Here is a 19,664-nt window from a genome sequence, read left to right on the forward strand (position 1 = left end):
GAAGGACCTTTCCACAAATAAATGGTGGAAAAAAAGACCGGGAACCCTTTTAACAAAGGAGGCTCAGGTGCCATCTTGAAAAACATGGCTCCCGCAAATTAATGTTACCGGAGCGGCGAAAAGTTTGTGGTTGGGGTAAATCATGGTAGTTCATTGCAAAACCATTGCCACCAGCCATTCTGAGAGCAAAGGGTAGCATGTGACTGCTACATGAGTATCTAGACACAGGGGATACCAAGTAACCCCTCCAGCACTGTATTATAAGATAGGGTGGGCTGGGTCTAGAATTATACAGGGCTGAGTGAAGTCAATTTCACTCCACTGTTCTGGGAAACAGTTGATCCCAGAGAAGGTATTTAAACCTTGGGGAATCGGGAAGACTTCCCTGTGGCACTGCACTGAAGGTGCTTTGTGACAATTGTAAAAGATGATGCCTATGAAGTTGGTAAGACTCCATAACCAAAATAAACAAACACAGAAAACACATTGAATTGAAAAGTTCAAAGTCCCAAAGTTTAGCAAAAGAGCTGGAGGGCTCTAAAGTGGGAGGAATTGGCACATTTGAGAATTCTCCCCAACACTCCAGGACGGCCATCCACTCAGAACTAGTTTCAGCCAGGCATTCCTAGACAAAGGATAGTGAAGGCTCGGGCTCCTCCCTCACTTTCTGCCTTCCTAGAGACACTGGAGCCTGGGTGGGATTCAGTGCGGAGGCCCCCCAAAAGCGAAACACCCAGAGGACCCAAACCTAGTCAACGATGAAGTAAAAGCCCAGTAGGAACTGACAAATGAAAAATGCCAACCAAAAAAAAAAAAAAAAAGAAAGAAAAACTGGCAATTTTGAGAAAATGGTCACTCATGGGTGCTGTACTGCAGATGAGAAATCAGCCTGCTAGTAACCCGCACAAAAGGTAATACAATGTAACCGCTGTCACCAGCTATATAAGTCAGTCAGTGTAACAAAAAGTTACATGAGAAGTCGGATGAGTTACTATGTCACCCCCCCCAGCACACCACATAAGGTGGTGTGTGCTAGACCCACAAATGAAGAGGTAAGCGAGATAGAAGTTCTTACTATTCTTGGGAACTGTAGTTCTCACAAGAAATGTATTTAAACACTTAGTCCAAGGGACTCCTCAGTGACACTGCACAGAGGATGCTGTGTGTCACCAAGTAAAAGGCAGATGCATATGGAGTTTAACAGACTCCATTAAACAGTAAGAATGGAAAATCCCAGTCACAAAAAATGCATAAGCGAGTGGCAAAAAGTTCCACTCACTCAGGAGGTTAAAAGTAAAAAGAATCCAGAGTCCAGCAAAAGTGCTGTGGGTCTCTTTTGTAGGGAATTAGCACAGAAAATTCTCCCTAACACTTGATCTACTTTTAAGGCAGAATCCTTTTATCCAGTCCTTCCCTATTCTATTGCAGGAGTTCTATCAGAGGCAGGGTCTAGGTGCCAGCTGTAGGTAGGTTGGGATAAGGTTCAGTTGCAGGAAGGCCAAAGTTCAGATCTTCTTAAACAAGTAATTATTCACTTTGAGTTAGTGAAAGTGTTCAGGGACTTCAAAGAAGGCTCCCTATACAGTTCCAGCATTAGGCCTGGGCAAGTCCCAAACCACATGACTCACCCACCTAGTCTCACAGGATGGACACTAGACTTCAGGTAAGTATTACCCAAGCCCGCACAGTACCCTAGGAGAAAAGAAGAGCGTCTGGGTGGACGCCATCAGGATGTAGCAGCACAGGGCCCAGTCCCTGGATTCTTGGTCTGGAGACGTAATAACTGTGCACTGGATGGGAACTTGCAGCATTCGCCAGCAAAGGTGTCTTCACGGATTCTCGCGTCTCTCTGGATTTGGCGCCTCTTTACAGCAGCCAGATGAAAAACGAATATCGCCATCCAGATTCTCTTCACTCTCTCGGTCATGCACTCTGGTGAGGAGACTTCAAGGACTCGAATCATGTCTCTGGAGTCCACCAAAGTTTCAGCTGCATTCAGATTTCGGAAGACAATGCACCACTCAGGCTTGAGGTCCCAGGTGTTAGGCTTCCGGGTCCCCGGCACCCCTGTGTCTGTTCATACTTTTTTCCACTCGGTCGCAAGGATGCTCAATCATTACAGCGGTGGCGTTTGCCATGGCGGCAAAATACGCATCAGTTTCCATGATGCCTACACGGACGGCATGTCACGGGTCCATGGCTGCTACTCGGCCTCACAAACTCCGCCCCCGGAAATGGGCTTAAATTCTGTGTTTCTCCTTCACTCGCTGCTTCTGTTTGTAGAGTTTACCTCACCTTGTCTTGTATAGTTTCTTCCTGGTACGATTGTTTGTGCTTTGTTATTGGACTCCACTTGACTTTTGTTTCGGTACCATTTAAACCTGCAGTTGCTGACCTTTGAACTGCTATTCAGACTTCCTTTGCCTTATGTCTGGTCTCCTTGGTCCATGCTGTTGCCGACTCCAGCCTGCCTCACGGATTCCTCTGCCTCACATTCTGCTTCAATTGCCTTTGCTGCTGCTGACCCCAGCCTGCATAACAGATTTCTACGCCTCACCCAGGTACCTGGTAGACATTACTGTACTGTTTGTTTTGCTTGCAGACTTCCCGATTACTCCATTGCATCTGGGGGTTCATGTACTCCTTACCTGATCTCGCAATCACATAGAACTCTCCACTCCACATCGCCTGCTGTCAGCTTACTCTGACCAACGCTCCATACCTATTCCCCGATCATGCTTTTCCTCAGGATTCCACAAAAATGGACGTTAACATCCGCGGTCTACCGGACACCTAAGTGCACTAAGGATGCTCTGCAGAACCAGTGCACCAAACCCGCCCTAGTGCGACCCTTGTGCCACCCGGGGTATCTACCATACCAACCTTCCCGTGTATTATTTTCTCCTGCCGTTGTTACCGGACTCATAGCATTCAGTGACCTCATCTCTTTTCCTACAGTGGTAAGCTGGTCTTTCCTCTCTATTTCATCACCTCTAATCTCTCTTCCCAGTATAAGGGGGGTCATTCAGGTTATTGTTTTCTCATAGGAACCATACTGCTCCAAGCCCTACCTGCGCTACTTAAGGTATTACTAAAGGGGAAGAACCGGAGATAGAAAGCACTTTCCATTGTCCGCCTTGCTTAACCCAGTTTTCTTCTTTTCTTACAGCTTGGGTTTCTGGCAGTGCGTGTGTTCCCCGCTCTTTTGTTTGATTTACCCCTCTGTCTGTTTTCTCATAACCAGCAGAGGGGAGTATCATAGAAAAGAGCTCTCTCAAGTTGAGGAGGCCCACGTTTAAGAAAACCTTAGGCTCACCGTTCGAGTACCAAGGGACTACCGTTCTTCACTAAGCCTTGCAGCGAGGCTGAGATACGAATCCCTTCGCCCCCGCCAGTGAGCTGGTGAGTAACACCAGGGTTTTGGCGGTTTGCAGCCCAGCAAGGTCGCAGCATGTCGTTGGATGGCTCAAAATGCAGGTCTTCCTGAGACAGGTGGCTCTTACCAGCCTCTGGGTAGGAATTGTCACGTTTTGGACCCCGCGGTCGATTGGAGGAAGGGTTGCGTCAGGCTCCGGTTATACAGCAGGCTCTCCAGTTTCTGGAAATTGATAGACGTCTTTTCTACATCTTCCTCTTCGGTTTCAGCTCCATGGGTAGACTTATCAAGAGCCTCCAGGATCGAAGTAAAGCACAATTTGTGCAATCTCTCCCTGCAGTTTACAGAATGGGGCGGTCTGGCTGTCCAATCAGGCAAGATGAAAGACAAACGCTGCCGAATTTTGGACTCCTCCCTCACGTCCTTCCTTCTCAGACACTAGGGAGCCTGGGAGTGGAATACAAAGGATTCCTGCCATAGAGAAAACTTTCACTGAGGTTGTACCCACCTAGAACGGCAGGACAAGATCTCAGAAAAAACAAGAAAACGAGAAATGGCGAAAAAAGGAGCAAAGGTGATTTCACAGCCTGCGAGTAATGATGACTAGAAGTCATAAAAGTAGTTACAATTGCAAGTTTATGTGAATGGCTGGTGGCAGTGTAACACAAATGAACCATGCAAGTAAGAAAGGGGATACATTCTATTCCCCTAGCACCTCACATGAGGTGGGGCTTGCTGGCTCACTATATAAAAAATGTAAAGGAGATTAAAATCCCTATTTTACCGCTTGGGAACAGTAGTTCACCCAAGTACATTAAAGAGAAATTAACAAGGAATCAAGGAATCCAGGTTAAGCCCAAAAGTTATAGAAAGCTGCAACTCCAACTATACACTATGAAGAAAGACATCAAAAGGTCACCCATAGAAAGAGTAAACGACTAGGTGAGAGGGGAAGAATGATTCCCACCCACCTAGGGACAATGATAAATAATCCCCAAGTCCAAGCAAACTGATCTGGGGTTGATGCAGGTCAGGAAGATATATCACAAATATGAACATCTTACCTTACAGTGGCAAAGAGGAGAAGAGGGGAAGGAGGAGAGGAGAATAAGTGGGGTAGAGAGGAGTAGGAGGAAATACATCAGGCAAGAGTGGGCAAAGGAGTGTGGCAACATAGAAGAGCTGGACCAGAAGGGAGTTTCTTGCAGTGGTGGAGGAGAGGCCAGAATAAGGACCACAGATAAGAACCAGAGACCCTAGTCTAAGGCCAACTTAAGATGAACTTGCAATGTCCAAAGAGAATGGGAAGTATCCTGGTGGCCTCCAGATTTTGCAAAAGACGCATGATCACCCACCCCCCCCCCCCCGTTCCCTGACCCCCATAGAAAGCCTTAAGGTGCCGTGTGATGCTGCCCATTTCAGTCCAGGATTAACAACTCCACGAGCAAAGGCAACAGATCAGAAGGAAGTGCTCAGGACACTCTGAAATCCCAGTGACTATCTGAACAGCCTGACAGATGACCTTGCACCAGGGATAGAGGGACGGTCTAAGCACAACAGTCCTAGTTAATGTTTTGGTTTTTGGGAGTGGGTGTGCTTTTCCGGTTACGATCTGTGTTTTCGGTTAACCCTAGTACCTTTTTCTGATCAGAAACAAACTAAAGATAAAACATCTTGATTTCGAGTTGGCTGTCCTTTGGTCGTGCCAGGTAATAGTGGAAACAATATGAGGAGCAATCAAACAGCCACTAGTAAATTGGCAGACTGAGGTCTGGCGAGCGATACCAGGTGACTTCTTGGATTGGCATGCACTGCTTTACAAGAAAAGTTTAGAGCATCCATAAACAATAAGCAGACAAAAGCACCAAAAGCATTAACTTGTGTTTTTTTTTCACATTCACCTGTGCGTGCCACAACCACATACCTGTTGAGCCAATTGGTAGAGCATGCGGGCACTGACAGCTGTTGTGTGGGTGCGGAGGAGGTTCTTCTGGGCCTCTCGGATGCTCCAGTCATACTGGTACCTGTCGAGAGAAGGGACCTCAAGTCTTATATGTATGGATTTCTTTCCACCTGTACCCCATGACCCTCTACTCCTCTTAACCACAGATTTGCCGCAGACACAATCCAAGACAGTGCACAATTAGCCATTCTTCCACAGAAAAATGGACTGCCATTGAGCATACGGCTAGGCAGAGATTGCAATTCTTTCATTTTTCTAATAGAAATTATAATTGCCACATTAGTTGCCACTTCGTAACCATTTTAATGTACAGCATAGAACAATATAATTAGGTATTTTATAAAGTGCTTAAAACCTAAGGAGGTGTCTAAGCGCAGACCTGGGGTTCGAACGTGTGTTGCTCTGCGTCGTCTTGCTTCCAAGGCGAGTGGGTTACCCCTGAACTATCCTCCTGAGACTAATGTTGGTATCTGTACTTTTGGTCCCTCTATTCCAAGACTCAAGATACGTCAATCAGATTTGGGGCTACACGCCTTGGTTTTCTTTCAATAACAATCCCTTTGGGTTTTCGGTGGATAGGCCAGAGCACAGGAAACAAAATGATAAAGTGTTCTGTCTTTTCAACAAATGCACCAGATGTGCTCCTCTAAAGACAGTCCACCAGCTCTTCTGCCCAAGATACACATGGGTAGGTCACAAACTAGAATCACTAGACCAATTGAGGAGACTTGCATAACAATTAGTTTCCAGTCTGGGTATCTGTAAAATGTTCAAATGTCATTACTTTACTTTTGCTATTATATTCCCATGTACTGCACTATCCCCCCCCCCTCGCACTTTTCCCCCTTTCCCCATCCCATACACTTGCGCAATCTGAATGACACCTGGCCTAGTAGGATTCCCCTTCCCTTGCCTCGTCGCGCCTTTAAACACTTGTGTATAGGCACGTTATAAATGCCATATCATTATCATACCCTGGACATATCTTCTGTTAAGCATCAATCAGTTTTGGGACCCCCAAATAGAAATCATGTTTATGGGAGAAATCTTTTCAGGACTCCGACTGAATTCTAGATACCGTGTCTCTGGCCCTTGCCCTCTGGGATTCGGGGAGGGCGGTCTTACCCCTGAGAACCGTAGCCACCTTCTGAGTGAACCTTTTTCACTCTCTCCAGGTAATCCATGGGAAATTCCGTGGCCTCCGCAGGATCTGTGTGAGAGGGACAAACTGTCAGGAGATGGCATAACTCACAAGATGTCCCCTCGGGACCAAAGCCCTCCAGGGTTTCGCGTCCTTGTCATGCGCACAAAAAGTGGACTCGTAAATCTGTCATGGCGACTCACCGAGGAGGAAGAAAGTGTCATGTTGGTCGCGGGCAGGGTGCTGCTGGGGCTGGAACAATGCATCGAAATTCCAGAAGGAGCTCTCAATGAAATTATTGGTGGGCATTTCTGTGAAGCTGAAAAACAACAGAGATTTAGGAAGTCTGGCATTAAAGGCAAACTGCACTGGGAGATTATCAGCAGCTACCAAAAGCTTGTGAATTGCAGGTTTCTTCCAAGTGACGCGTCATCTGCTTGAAGCATTGTCTGAGATTCTTGTGGGAACAGGCAAAATCAGTGCACAATATTTCTTTGAGGTGCTAGAGGGACACCATACTGGTACAGCAGTGACATCAAGTGTCCAGTCACAGTACAGACCTGGGTAATGTGCTGGAAGAACCAGACAGACACTCGACTAAGGTGTAGCAGGGAGGCAGGACGGGTGCAAACGGCGAAGGTTCTACAATACTCACCCCATTTCCAGAAATATCTGCCGAAACTGAGTGCGGACTTTCAGCAGAGGGTGAAGATGCCCACTATCTGGCATGACACCCAAGGCATCAAAGTTATAGGCTTTAAACTTCTTGCCCCGCCAGGATCCGCTGTGTAGTAAAGGGACAGAACATTAAAAAAAGATTCAGCAGGAGGCCATGCAAACAGTTTCTCACACTGCAGACCCATCAAAACACTTCTCCAATTCCCTCATCAGCACTAGTCCACAATTCTGTTATTTTCTGCTCTCTGCCCCAGGATTTTCTTTTTGAAATATCAAATGTGTATGCCATCAGATCCCATGAACAGAGGTTAAACAGATCCTCATTGTCTAAATGACGCCATATTATAAACGGTAAGTTCATGTCTGCATAGTCCTACTATAGCAGCCTATAACGGAGTCCAGTAGCAACTCCTCACATACCTGAACTCCAGAGTGTTCCCCATCAGCTCTAGCAGATTTAGTCAAGCAAGCTTGGTGTACAAATGCCCAGTTCTTTTCATAAAGTCACCACTGGTCAATGAAAGAGCTCCTGTTCCTAGAAAATGCTGCCCCTCTACTACTTCCCTTCGGATGGTGCAATATTAGCCAATGAAAGAGACCCATAGGTTTGTCAAAAAGTCAGTTAAATTGGTACAAGTGGCTGCATGTTTGGAATTTCAAAGAATAGGGCAAGGAAAGAAAAAAAAAGTTGCATTCCAGTATCCCTAAGATACCACAGCTAACAGCTGCATTGGGATCATATGTAGCATTAGACATTTTTGCAGAGGCATATGCTTTCTACTACTAATCACATGGGAATCCCGTGCAGTATGGTTTTATTGTGTAATGGGATTGGGTGGAAGGAGCACCTGCAATTATTTTCTAAGGGTAGCAATTCTGCCTTGGGAAAGATTCCCAATTCGATAATCTAATTGGATGTTCAAACAATTCTGAGGTTTAATTGGTTGTTAGCGGCGTAGTGCTGCCCGAGTCCATTGTGAAATGGGGAGTAAGGGTGTTTCTGCAAGTCTTATCCTGGAATCCAACAGTCTGCATAAATGATGCCCAATTATATAACACAACGTCCACTTCCAAAGTGGAATTAGCTGGGTTGGTCGCATGGAGTTAGTTAAATGCCAATCCAATTCTACCACAGAGTTGCAATGACTGTTGGAAAACAGAGCCCAATTTGTCTGCGATTGGCTGTTGATTAGCCTCATATGATAGACAGTATAGATTTTCAATATGACCAGATCACCAACGAAGAGGTGGTTATGAAATCACAAATAAGAGCAATGGCCATATTAGTTCAAAGATTTAGGCCTGGAAGTGTCAGCTACATTGCCTCCAATCCCGGGTGACTAGAGGTTACGGTCCCCTCACCCCAAATTGAAGGGACGATCTGAATCCCTTGCCAGACAAAGTTCGGAGAGTGGTAGAGAATCTATGAAGGCTTTGATGGATGGAGGAGTGAGGAAGGATCAGGGGGGGGGGGGGGGGCGAGAAAAACAAAATGTGGTCACCGTTACCGGGAATCCTTAATGAAGTCTTCCAGAAGATGAACTGTGTTGAAGAGTTGCTTTAGCTAAAGCAACATTGAAATGTGTGTGGTGGAATACGCAGGGCTCCAATTTTTAAAAAATGGGAAAAATTTTGAAATCTCTTCCAGGACCATGATTTGATCCTCTTACAGGAGTCATGGTTAAAGGAGCCCTTTAAATTGGATGGCTTCACAATCGCAAATCAGTTTGCAACTAATATTAATGGGTAGACCCTCTGGGGGGTTATTGGTTGATGCTTGTAACATGCTGGAGAGGTCCATAAAACAACTTGCCTCTAAACGACTAGGTATCTTGCCAGTTAGAATTTGCTTCTCCGACCATCTTAAGTGTCAATCACTTATATTGATATATATGATCAACTTATATTGGAGCCCAGCCCAATCCAACTTGGAGGTTTTTCTTGAGACTTTATCAGAGATATTGCTAACTATTAGTCTAACTTTTCCAGATGACAATGTGTGGGTGGGAGCTCAGACAAGGTCTACGGAGGTACCGGATGGCCAAATGGTCATAGGTGGCGTAGATTTTGCGGAATGAAATCTTTGTATTGGAAACGGTTGCATTGCTCATGATATATCATTGGTGAAAACCAGAAGAATGGAGAATGTGCATCCACTAATACATAGTAATGTCTGAATTCCTCTTCAAGGAATGTTTGGAGATGCGGGCTGTTGACATTGGCACTAGTGACTATATTCTGCTGTCGGCAGTCTTTGGTCAATATAATTCCAGACCCGTATATTCAAAATTCATCCAACCAACAGTGGAATCAGGGTGGGACCCAATTAATAGCATTTAAGCAACAAGGTGCTAACCTTAATGTCAAATTACAAAATCGATTTGTGGGCAAGCTGAAAACAATTTGAGAGAAGCCACTTGGACAGATTATCCATGCTTAAAGCAGTAACCAAAAGGTTGAGTAATTTCTGGGCCATTATAAATCAGCAACCTCAATTCCAAGTTTCAGCCCAGTCGAATTGCATTTTGGAATCGACTTGCAGAGAATATTTTACTGGAATTTGAGGAAACTAACCTATGTGGCTGTGGATTAACTGCAAAACTGAAATGGGAGCTTAAAATACAGAAAGTGAGGTGGAGAGTCCTGTACTTACCTCATCAAGATCGAGAGCTGCCAGGCCAAATGGCCTTACAAACAAAATGCTACGATCTGCAGTGGGTCTCTGGACTTCCAATCCTTCTATAATAAAATTATAAAAACGTGCGACTGTCCCGAGTCTTGGCGCTTAGCAATAGATATGGGAATATCTAGCATGCTGCTTCGGAAATGTTTTCACTAGAGGGCCCTGCACGTCGTCGATGTCCCTCAGAGGCCTCCGTCTCGACGTTGATGTCATCATGGGTATAGTGGTGTGCCGCGTCCTTTGCTCAGTTCCGTTTTTATGTGCTTCATGAGCTTTGGGGGACATAACGCTCGGTTCGGTCGAGTAATTGAGAGAACAAAAACCTTTCAATCCTTTAAAGATGGCCACTTCATCGGCTCCATCTACGGCCCGATCCGGCTTAAAAAACATTACGCAATTGTGGGGCAAAGATGTCCTTGACAGATCCCCACAGGGTCCGTCTATGGTGCCTCGGGGCAGAGCATCCATGTTACGAGTGTGAAGAGTGCTTATCGATGACGGCGAAAGCCTTGAGGGAGTGCAGAACGAAGCTGGAGATAGGTAAGCCCATAAAATAAATTACCCCAACCATTCACCTGAGACGAGTCGAGACCATCGTCTCCTTGACGTAAGAAACACTCCAGTTCAAGATCTCAGAGCGGATCGCATCACTCAGCCGCTTCAAGGCACAGTAAAAAATAAAAAAAAATAATATAAAAAAAAAAAAGAAAGTCAAATCCCCTTCAACCTCATTCTCCAGTTCTCCGAGAGTTACATGCCCTACCAAGAACAGCTCCCTGGCTCAGTGGGAGGAATTTCGTATAAAAAATTAAAGGTGTTCGAGAACGCGGCCTTGCCCCCCTCGGAGACACCTAGAGCCGATAACCTGGGTGAAAAACCTGGTAGACATAAAAGCCAATGACCTCGGCAACACATACTTCGAGAGCGTGAAAAACCCTTCAGTCGAGAGAAAGCCTCTACGATGTACAAAACGTTGTCATTGTCGACTCGCATGTTGAAGCCAAGAACTGCGTCATCAACGCCATCAGCAACTCCGAAGGAGAGGTCATCGACGCCTCGAACGTCGACGCCAGTCAGTTTAGTACCCTCGACGACTCCATCGAAGACCAAGCCAAAGTCTATTTGATCAGCGACCTCAAGGCCAATCTAGATTCCATAGAAGACCGAGGCCAATCTCAATTCCATCGAGGCCAATGACGTCTACATCAACAGTTGCAAATATATCTCCACCTGTAATGACTGCTATTGCTCCTTCACTAGAAAGACGCTACACCCCCTGCCACTTTCAGATAAAACCCTATCCTCAATTTATGAGGAGGGAGAAGATTACGATGCAGAAAGACCCTTTGGTCTAGAGAGCGTGAGGCCTCCTATGCCAGAAGAACTGATCCCAGAGGAGGTCAGACTGAAAGACATGCAAGACTCTTTGCAGGAAGCAAGCGGAATTGATACCACCCCAGAGGTAGATATTAGCAAGCCTGAACCAGGGGACAATGTAGAGAGTAATTACAGGTCACTTATGAACAGAGTGATGGAATACATGGGGTGGTCTAGACCCAGACATGCATACGAGCAAGATGACCTCACCGACATACTTGATAAGGATCCACAAGAAGATCCTATTGTACCCTTTCACAAAGCCTTACAGAAAAAAAAAGTTGACCAACTGGGAAACATTGCAGGTGATCCCAGCAGTCAGTAAAAACCTGACGTCAAAATATAGGGCTTCAGCTCCAGACCGTCCATACTTATCAAAACACCCAAACCCAGAAAGTTTAGTTGTTCAAGCTGCAACTTCGTCAGGAAGACAAACTGCATATCCCAGAATCGCGCAGGATCGTGACGACAAACAATTTGACATGGCCAAGAAAGTTTTCTTGGCATGCAGCATGGCATTTAAGTCTGCCAACGCCACATGCACGCTGTCAAGATTCAGCCACACCCACCCTTTGGGAGTGTGCCTCAATGGCGGCTGACCATCTCCCTGAAGGGGAGGAGAGAGGGAGTTTCTTGAACATTATCAAGGAAAGGAAGGACACTATGTACGAGTCCCTCCAAACCGGTCTCGACTGTTGACCGCATCAGCAGAGCCATGGCTGCTCGTACAACAATCCGCAGAATTGCGTGGTTGCGGAAGTCTGGCTTTGCTCCTGACGTGCAGTCCAGACTTCTGAATATGCCCTTTGACGGCACTCACTTATTTGGTAAGAAAGCTGATGACAGCTTGGAGAAGTTGCAAACTTCCAAGGCGGTGGCCAAATCCCTTGGAGCTTCAATAAGGCACACTCTGAACTGCCCCACATGTGCACACTGGATGGGTAGGTCCTTTTGCTATTATTCCGCATTCGGAAAAAGGCAGAGAAGAGCCAGCTCAAAGAGGCCAGAGACGCTTCCCCCGTGGTGGACAGGGTAAAGGTACTAAAACCGCAACTGCTACTTTAACTTCGGCATCTGCATCAGCTGCCCCAAAACATCTCTGATGGCTTACATCAGACATCAGTAGAAGGCAAGTTAACTCAACATCTGACAGAACGGCAGGCTATTACTCCAGATGCTTGGGCATTGCAAACAGTTGCCCAAGGTTACTGCCTGCCTTTCCTACAAACACCTCAGAGTCATCCACCGGGGAATAGCCCTCTGATGCTTCCAGACCCGCTCCTTATGCAGGAGATTTGTGACCTGCTGTAGCAGAGAGAGCAAGGGTTGGTACTTCCCATATTTTATAATTCCGAAAAAGGACGGAGGAATGAGACCCATCTGGGACTTGCGAGAATTGAACAAGTTCCTCAGGAAAGACAAGTTCAAGATGGTTACACTTTCTCAGATCCTTCAGGCCCTCCAGCTTCAGGATTGGTTGGGTTCTCTGGACCTTCAGGATGTTTACTTTCATGTGCCAATACATCTGAAACACAACGTACACGAAGTTTGCCATTGACAGCTCTCACTATTAGTTTCGGGTTCTGCCATCTGTGCTAACCTCCGCCCAAGGGTTTTCACCAAGCTAATGGCGGTTGTAGCAGCGAGTTTCAGAAGAGGGGGGATTCAGGTCTACCCCTACCCGGACGATTGGTTGATCAGAGAGAGATCCCGGAACAAGCTCGGGATCATCTAGACTATGTTTGCCACTCCCTTCACAAGCTGGGCTTCTCCATCAACTTCAAGAAGTCCCACATGATATCATCACAAAAACTCCCAGTTTATTGATGCAGTCCTGGACACATCCCTGGGGAAAGCCTCACCAGAGGTGAGAGCTCAAAACATTAACAGATGACGAAATTTCAAAATGCCCAATATCTTCCTGCCTTCTATTTTCTAAGGTTGCTCGGCCTGATGGCATCCTGCATCTTTTTGGTGGCACATGCCCACCTGAGCATGAGATCTCTTCAGTGGGCTTTCAGGACCCAGTGGTCGCAATTCTCGAGAAAGATATCAGATCTCCTTCAAATTCCAAACAGATTCGCACTGGCCTTCAAATGGTGGGCTTCTCTGGAAAACATCTTGAAAGGAGAACCTGTTCGGCAACCATGGCCGGAGATAATAGTGAAGGGCGCCTCACTCACGGGGTGGGGAGCCCATACCAATGATTTGTCCATCAGCGGTCGTTGGTCTCCATCGGAGTCCAAACTACACATCAACCTTTTAGAGCGGAGAGTAATCAGACTAGCGCTGAAAGCTTTCCTGCCGCCTGAACGGGGAAAGAATGTCCTGATAATGACAGACAACATGGTGGCTATGTACTACCTCAAAATAGGAGGTATAGGGTCACTACCACTGTGCAGAGAGGCAATTCATCTCTGGTTTTGGGCAATACAAGAAGGAATCGCTCTGTCGGCAGTACATCTAGCCGGAGAGAAGAACACGGCGGCGGACGCTCCGAGCTGGCAGCGTGCAGTGCCCAAAGAGTGGGAACTAGCTCAGGAAGTCCTTCAAGAGATCTTCGCCCTTTGGGGAACCCCTCAAGTGGATCTGTTTGCAACTAATGCCAACAGGAAATGCGAGCTGTACCGCTCTAGGGGATGAGTTTGTAGTTGACTGGGAATATCCACTCCTCTACGCATTTCCTCCAGTCCTCGTCATTCCTCATGTAATAAGGAGGTTGAGGAGGTTCAGGAAATCCATTATCCCAATTGCCCCGGATTGGGCCAGGAGAACGTGTTACCCGGACCTTCTAGACATGTGCATCTGCCCTCCGATTCCTCTTCCGCAAAGAGAGAATCTTCTCTCGCAAGACGAAGGTTGGCTTCTCCATCCAGGTATCAAGACTCTCAGCCTTCACGCATGGTTTCTGAAAGGTTGAGGTATAAAGATTGGGACCTCCCAGACGATGTAATGGAGGCGCTGCTTTCGGACAGTAGGCCAGCGACCAAATCACTATACCCCTGCCGTTGGAACAAGTTCTGCAGCTGGTGTAGAGATAAGAATGTTGACCCCTTTTCATGCAATAAACCAATGGTGTTCTTTCCTTTTACACTTAACAAATCTACGGCTACAAGTCGGCACAATTAAGGGTTACCTAGCAGCGCGATCGATCTTCAAGCGCACGGCTGAGGAAGCCTCATACTTTAAAATGCCCTTAGTAATTAAATTCTTGAAAGGGTTGACCAATGTTTACCCTCCAACTCCTATTCAAGTTCCCCTGTGGGACCTTAACTTAGTCTTGAACTTTCTAATGGGTACTGCCTTCGCTCCCCTTTATTTGTGCCCATTGAGATTTCCTACCCTCAAAACTATCTTTTTGGTGGCAATAACTCCGGCCAGAAGGGTGAGTGAGTTACAGGCTTTATCCTGCAAACCTCTCACCATCTTTCACAAAGATAAAGTTGTTCTACAAGTGAAGCCTAATTTCCTCCAAAAGGTGATTTTGGAGTTTCATATTACACAAAAAATAACTCTGCCTTCCTCTTACCTTCCTTCACAACCGGGAAAAAGAGGAAGAAAGGCTGCACAGACTTCACCCAAAGCGCGCTTTGAGTTTCTATGTTAGCAGACTAGCAAAACTTAGACAAACTGACCAATTATTTGTGGGATACACAGGTCATAAACTGGGCCTAGCCATTACCAAGCAAACCATATGACAATTCTAGAATGCTACAAATTGGCGGGTAAAGATCCCCCACAGCATCTGAGGGCTAATTCAACCAGGGGTATCGCAGCTTTGCCAGCTTTCCAGAGGGGAGTTCCAGTTAAAGACATTTGTGCAGCTGCCACATGGTCGTCTGCACACACCTTTACAAGATTCTATAGCTTGGATTCCTCCGCTAGCCAAGAAACTAAATTTGGGAAAGCAGTATTGCATTCTGTACACTTACCAACTGTAACGTTCCTTCGACTGGTTGTTCCTCCCACGTATTCCTTATTGCCCTTCCCATTCTTCCCCACAGTCAAACTTCCCTTGTAGTTGCAGTCTGCGCTCCCTCAAGGGTAGTAACCGTCTCATCCTGGGCAATACCAAAAACAGAACTAATCAAAGGACGCTGCGCGCGACTATTTATACCCAGGATGACGTCGTGACGGAGGCCTCCGAGGGACATCAACTCGACAGCACCCTCTAGTGAAAGAAAATTCTGAAGCAGGAAACTCGATATGGGACTATCAAAGATCAGGAATACATGGGAGGAACATCCAGTCGAAAGAACGTTACAGTTGGTAAGTAACTTGTTCATCTATAAGAGAGGTGATCGTGGGAATCCAGCTAACTATCGCCCCATTTCCCTAATGGATAGAGAGCAAGATATTTGCACAAATCATTCTAAAGGACCTGATGAAATGGGCTGAAAATGCAAATATCTCCACGGTCCAGACAAGCTTTCGGAAAGGCAATTTCCATGACACCAAACCTCATGGTATTGAATACTCTAAACACCAGCCAAGACAAATATTTTCGTCTCTACGGGGCTTGGATAGACTTGTCCAGCACCTTGGACACTATAATTTGCGGGAAACTGTGGTGCAAGTTAAAAGATTGGGGAATCCTTGCCGGTCTTTTGGCCATCTTAATCTACATACATGATAAAACAATGATACAGGTTAGACTACATTTTGCAGGCGACCTGTCCTCCCCCATCCCCAAGGGTTTAAGACAGGGATGCATTGCTGCACCCTGCCTTTTCAACCTTGTTTTGGCCGACTTGTGGAATAAAGTGGCACCGCACACAATGGCACTGCCTAAAATTGGTAAATATGAAGTAAAGGTCCGATAGCACAGCGAGTAGAGTGCTCGCATTGACATCTGTGCAGAGCCTGCTGATGCAGGTTCGAAATCCCGGCAGGGCCAAACTCAGCCTTTCATTTCTCCAAGGTCGATAAACGAGCACCACACACCGTAGGTAATAAGCAGCGCTCAGATGCCGGAGGGTTCATAGCGCTATATAAATGCTAAATTATTAACAACATGTCTGGGCTATGCAGATGACGTGGTCCAATTGGATCGCATTCCAATAGGCCTACAATGTCTGATTTTATCTTTCGGAAATTACGCCCCTCAAAATGACCTGATCATCAGCCCAACTAAAACTTTGTCATGGCCTATAACCACCAAGAAAAAGGGTATAGGTAGTGTCTTGCAGACCAGAATTTACCTGTTGGGTTCATGATTAGTTCGAACCTTTCAATTACAGCCCTAGAAGCTGATATAGGAAATAAGGTCAATCAACTTGTCTGCCAAATGAAAGAATTCCTCTCCGCCTATTGTAGATCCACCCTCTCTCCCTTAATTATGTTCTGCAAGGGTAAGGTAATACTGATTCTCATCTATGGAACTGAAATTGAGAAACTGGCGTCTAAGATCAGTTGGGTTTGAATCGAGAGTTTAAAGTTTTTAATTCACCTAGATCACGGACTATGGAAAGGCTCAGGTAGGAGTTGGGCTTCAAGTCCTTAAAATTCTATGTAGATTGGAGAAGGATTATGCTGTGTAGGTCAATCTTGATTCCGGCTAAGAATTCGCTATATGAGGATATTGGTGAGCTAATGATAGGAAATATCAACGCCAGCCTAAGGACATTGAAACTTGATGCAGCAGACCTAATCACAAAATGTAATTCCTCAGAAATAGAATTCATGGATAATCCTCAGAGGTAAAAAAATGAAAACATTTTAAAAAAAAGAAATCAGGGCATCAATTATCAATACGAAATATTGAACATTTTCCAGTAAATGACAAACCCTCGTGTTATCTGCTGCCTTATTTGAGAAGGTTTCTGAATCCAAGATGGAGGACCAATCTATTAAGGGTTGGCCTAAACTTATTCACTAAAAGAGTCCAACTGGTACAACGTCCTTTTCATCGCGGGATGTTTTTTCGCTGTTTTTTACCGCAAATATTTTAACAGAAAAAACCTCACATTTTTTAGGGGTGTTAAAATATATATTTGGGGTGTGGGTGTTCGGGAATTAAAATTCAAATGAGTTTTTTCATTGTAAAATCTGTTGTAAAAAAACAAGCAAAAAAAAACATCCCTCCATGAAATGACATAGAACCGTCCAACTGACCATTAGGAGTAAGGGCCCATTGAAGGCTAGTGTGTAATCTTTGTGACATAGGTACTCAGCAGAATGTAGAACATCTTATTGTAACGTGTGTTGGGCTTATCAAACAAAGGATTGACCACTTCCTAGTATTTGTCCATAAAGTTGACTTGTTGTATACAAACGGTTTTTGGAATTGAATGTCAGCAGGAAAGGAAACTTTCTGATCATTTGAGATTTCTGGAGGAAAATCGAGCCACTAAATAACGTTTAATGTTAATTTGAAAGTGCTGCTCTGGTCTTTGTGCACCCGTTTTTCTTAATTGAGATTAATGAATTGGAAATGTGTATTTTAATTAGTATGTTGATGGATTAGACTACGAGTATCTCAATGTTTACACCTTTTCTTTTCCTTCTGGTATGTAAAAAGTCATATGCTGACTAAACACATAATATTTAAAAAATAGTCTGTTGACATAATGTCTATGTTTTATCAAACTCAATGTGCTCCAACACATCCTAACTGCGTCTGAAATGTGGTCTATTGTCCTTTCACCTGCTTATCATTTCTGGGGTTAAGTCGGTCTCCGGCTTGGCCACAGTCGTAGTGAAGGCGCTGCCCTTCCGGATCCAGTATGTCTTGATGGTTCTGCAAACAAACATTGAGACCAAGGTCAAACACATCAGCTAGGCCAATATTTGTATTGCTTTTTTGTAAGCAAACATGTTCCCCATATTGATCGATAATAAAGATCACAGCACTTAGATATAACACTTTCCTACAAATCACCCCAATATATGTAGCATGTTACTGCTAAATTTTACATTTTCAAAAAATAGTAAACACGCATTGGCAAAGCCAACAGTTTTTGCTTTTGAATAGGCACTGTATAAGCATTCGTCAGGTATTACTATCCTATGCTTCGCTCCTTTTGGTCACATATGTACAAGCACTTGCATCATCATCAGGGATGCACTTCAAATGTGTTTGTGTGGGGGAAGGAGGAGTCTGTAATTCTGCCGATTCTTCGGCTTGCTGACCATTTTCACAGGCCTCCCATTGATAAAAATGTCCCCATCAGGTGCATGCCCATCAGTGTTAATCTTTGTGTTATTACCACCAGACATTGACAGTATCGTAAAATCATGGTCGCTCTCAGGACATTGCCCCATTTTTAGATCCTGCAAATACTGCCAATCAAGGGCACACACTAAAAAATAATCAATTGTTGAATTGTATCTAGAGGTGCTAAAGGTGTAGTGGCCTGGTCTGTCTGCCAGTAGCCTTGTTTACAGATCATAAACTACGGTCGGCTAGGTCCCCCAGAAGCATAGCTCCGGCTCTGTTTGTGGACCCATTGGTGGTAGTATATTCAGTGCAGTGTCCGCTTCTTTGGTTACATCTAATATTGGCGAACAATCAAGTTAAAAATCGCCACCAATTATGATGAGGGGATTTGCAAAACATTCTTGAGGACCATCAGCAGTGAAATTGTCCAAACAATTCAACAAAGACATTGTGTCGGGACCCAGAGACCTGGAACGTAAGGCATTGTAGAAATGACTAACATATAGTACTCGCTTCAAGCCCCTCCTCCAGCCCTCCACATAATGTGCGTATCGTGCCTATTTACGCATGTAATTAAGGAACTACGGATGATTTTTGCTTCTACTGCGTAACATGTACGCTGTGTTTATTAATTTAAAAAAACACTTTCCACCACTAGATGGCACTGTAGCAAGCAAACTCCTGCCTTAAGGCAGGCAGACCCTTCCCTTGCCAGTCTCTGAGACATGTATCCTAATTCAGGACTCAACCCACCCACTCGGCCCTGGAAGACCTTTCCAGAAACACACGTGTCCTACTGCGTTTTTTCATTTGCAGAGTAAGCTGAGAGAGGAGGCCACACACGCGGTGACACCAGAGACCCAAGCCAGGTAAGCATCCCGCCATTCTGCTGCTGGCGCTTTTCAATTTCATTTTTATTTTCTCTCCGACAGCCTGGACCGCTATCTGATCTAATCTCGCATGGTCCGGGCTGTCAGAGAAAAAAAAAACGCAATTTAAACCAGTTGAAAGTATTTTGTTTCTTCCGAAGCAAATCTATCTGCTCGGTCGGATGATCAAGCAACTGCCAGTTTCCCAGAGTCACAGTCCCCCGGGACACAGGCTGTGTCCCTGATGAACTCCACAACACAGTGTTGTCAACGCAGCCTGTGTCTCAGGGGGGCTGTGACTCTGGGAAACACGTTTCCTTTGTCATCAGCAGCATTGCCTGTCCCCCTGTGACTGTCTGTTGCCCCATGCCCCCTGTTACCGTGTCATACCTCCCCCACCCCGGGGACTGTTTGTTGC

General features: G+C 45.4%; 1 protein-coding gene across 1 annotated transcript in view; it reads right to left on the reverse strand.

Moving 5' to 3' along the window:
• FARSA (phenylalanyl-tRNA synthetase subunit alpha) overlaps positions 1-19,664 on the reverse strand; it is a 130,069-nt gene that overhangs the window by 58,073 nt on the left and 52,332 nt on the right. The window contains exons 5-9 of the mRNA XM_069604177.1: positions 17,865-17,957; positions 7,136-7,264; positions 6,684-6,799; positions 6,465-6,549; positions 5,301-5,400 (exon numbers count right to left, since the gene is read on the reverse strand). Coding sequence (XP_069460278.1) covers positions 5,301-5,400; positions 6,465-6,549; positions 6,684-6,799; positions 7,136-7,264; positions 17,865-17,957 — 523 coding nt within the window. The remainder of the gene's footprint in view (positions 1-5,300; positions 5,401-6,464; positions 6,550-6,683; positions 6,800-7,135; positions 7,265-17,864; positions 17,958-19,664) is intronic.

Source organism: Ambystoma mexicanum, chromosome 3q, assembly GCF_040938575.1.
Source record: "Ambystoma mexicanum isolate Mex_15411 chromosome 3q, UKY_AmexF1_1, whole genome shotgun sequence".
Classification (NCBI taxonomy): domain Eukaryota; kingdom Metazoa; phylum Chordata; class Amphibia; order Caudata; family Ambystomatidae; genus Ambystoma; species Ambystoma mexicanum.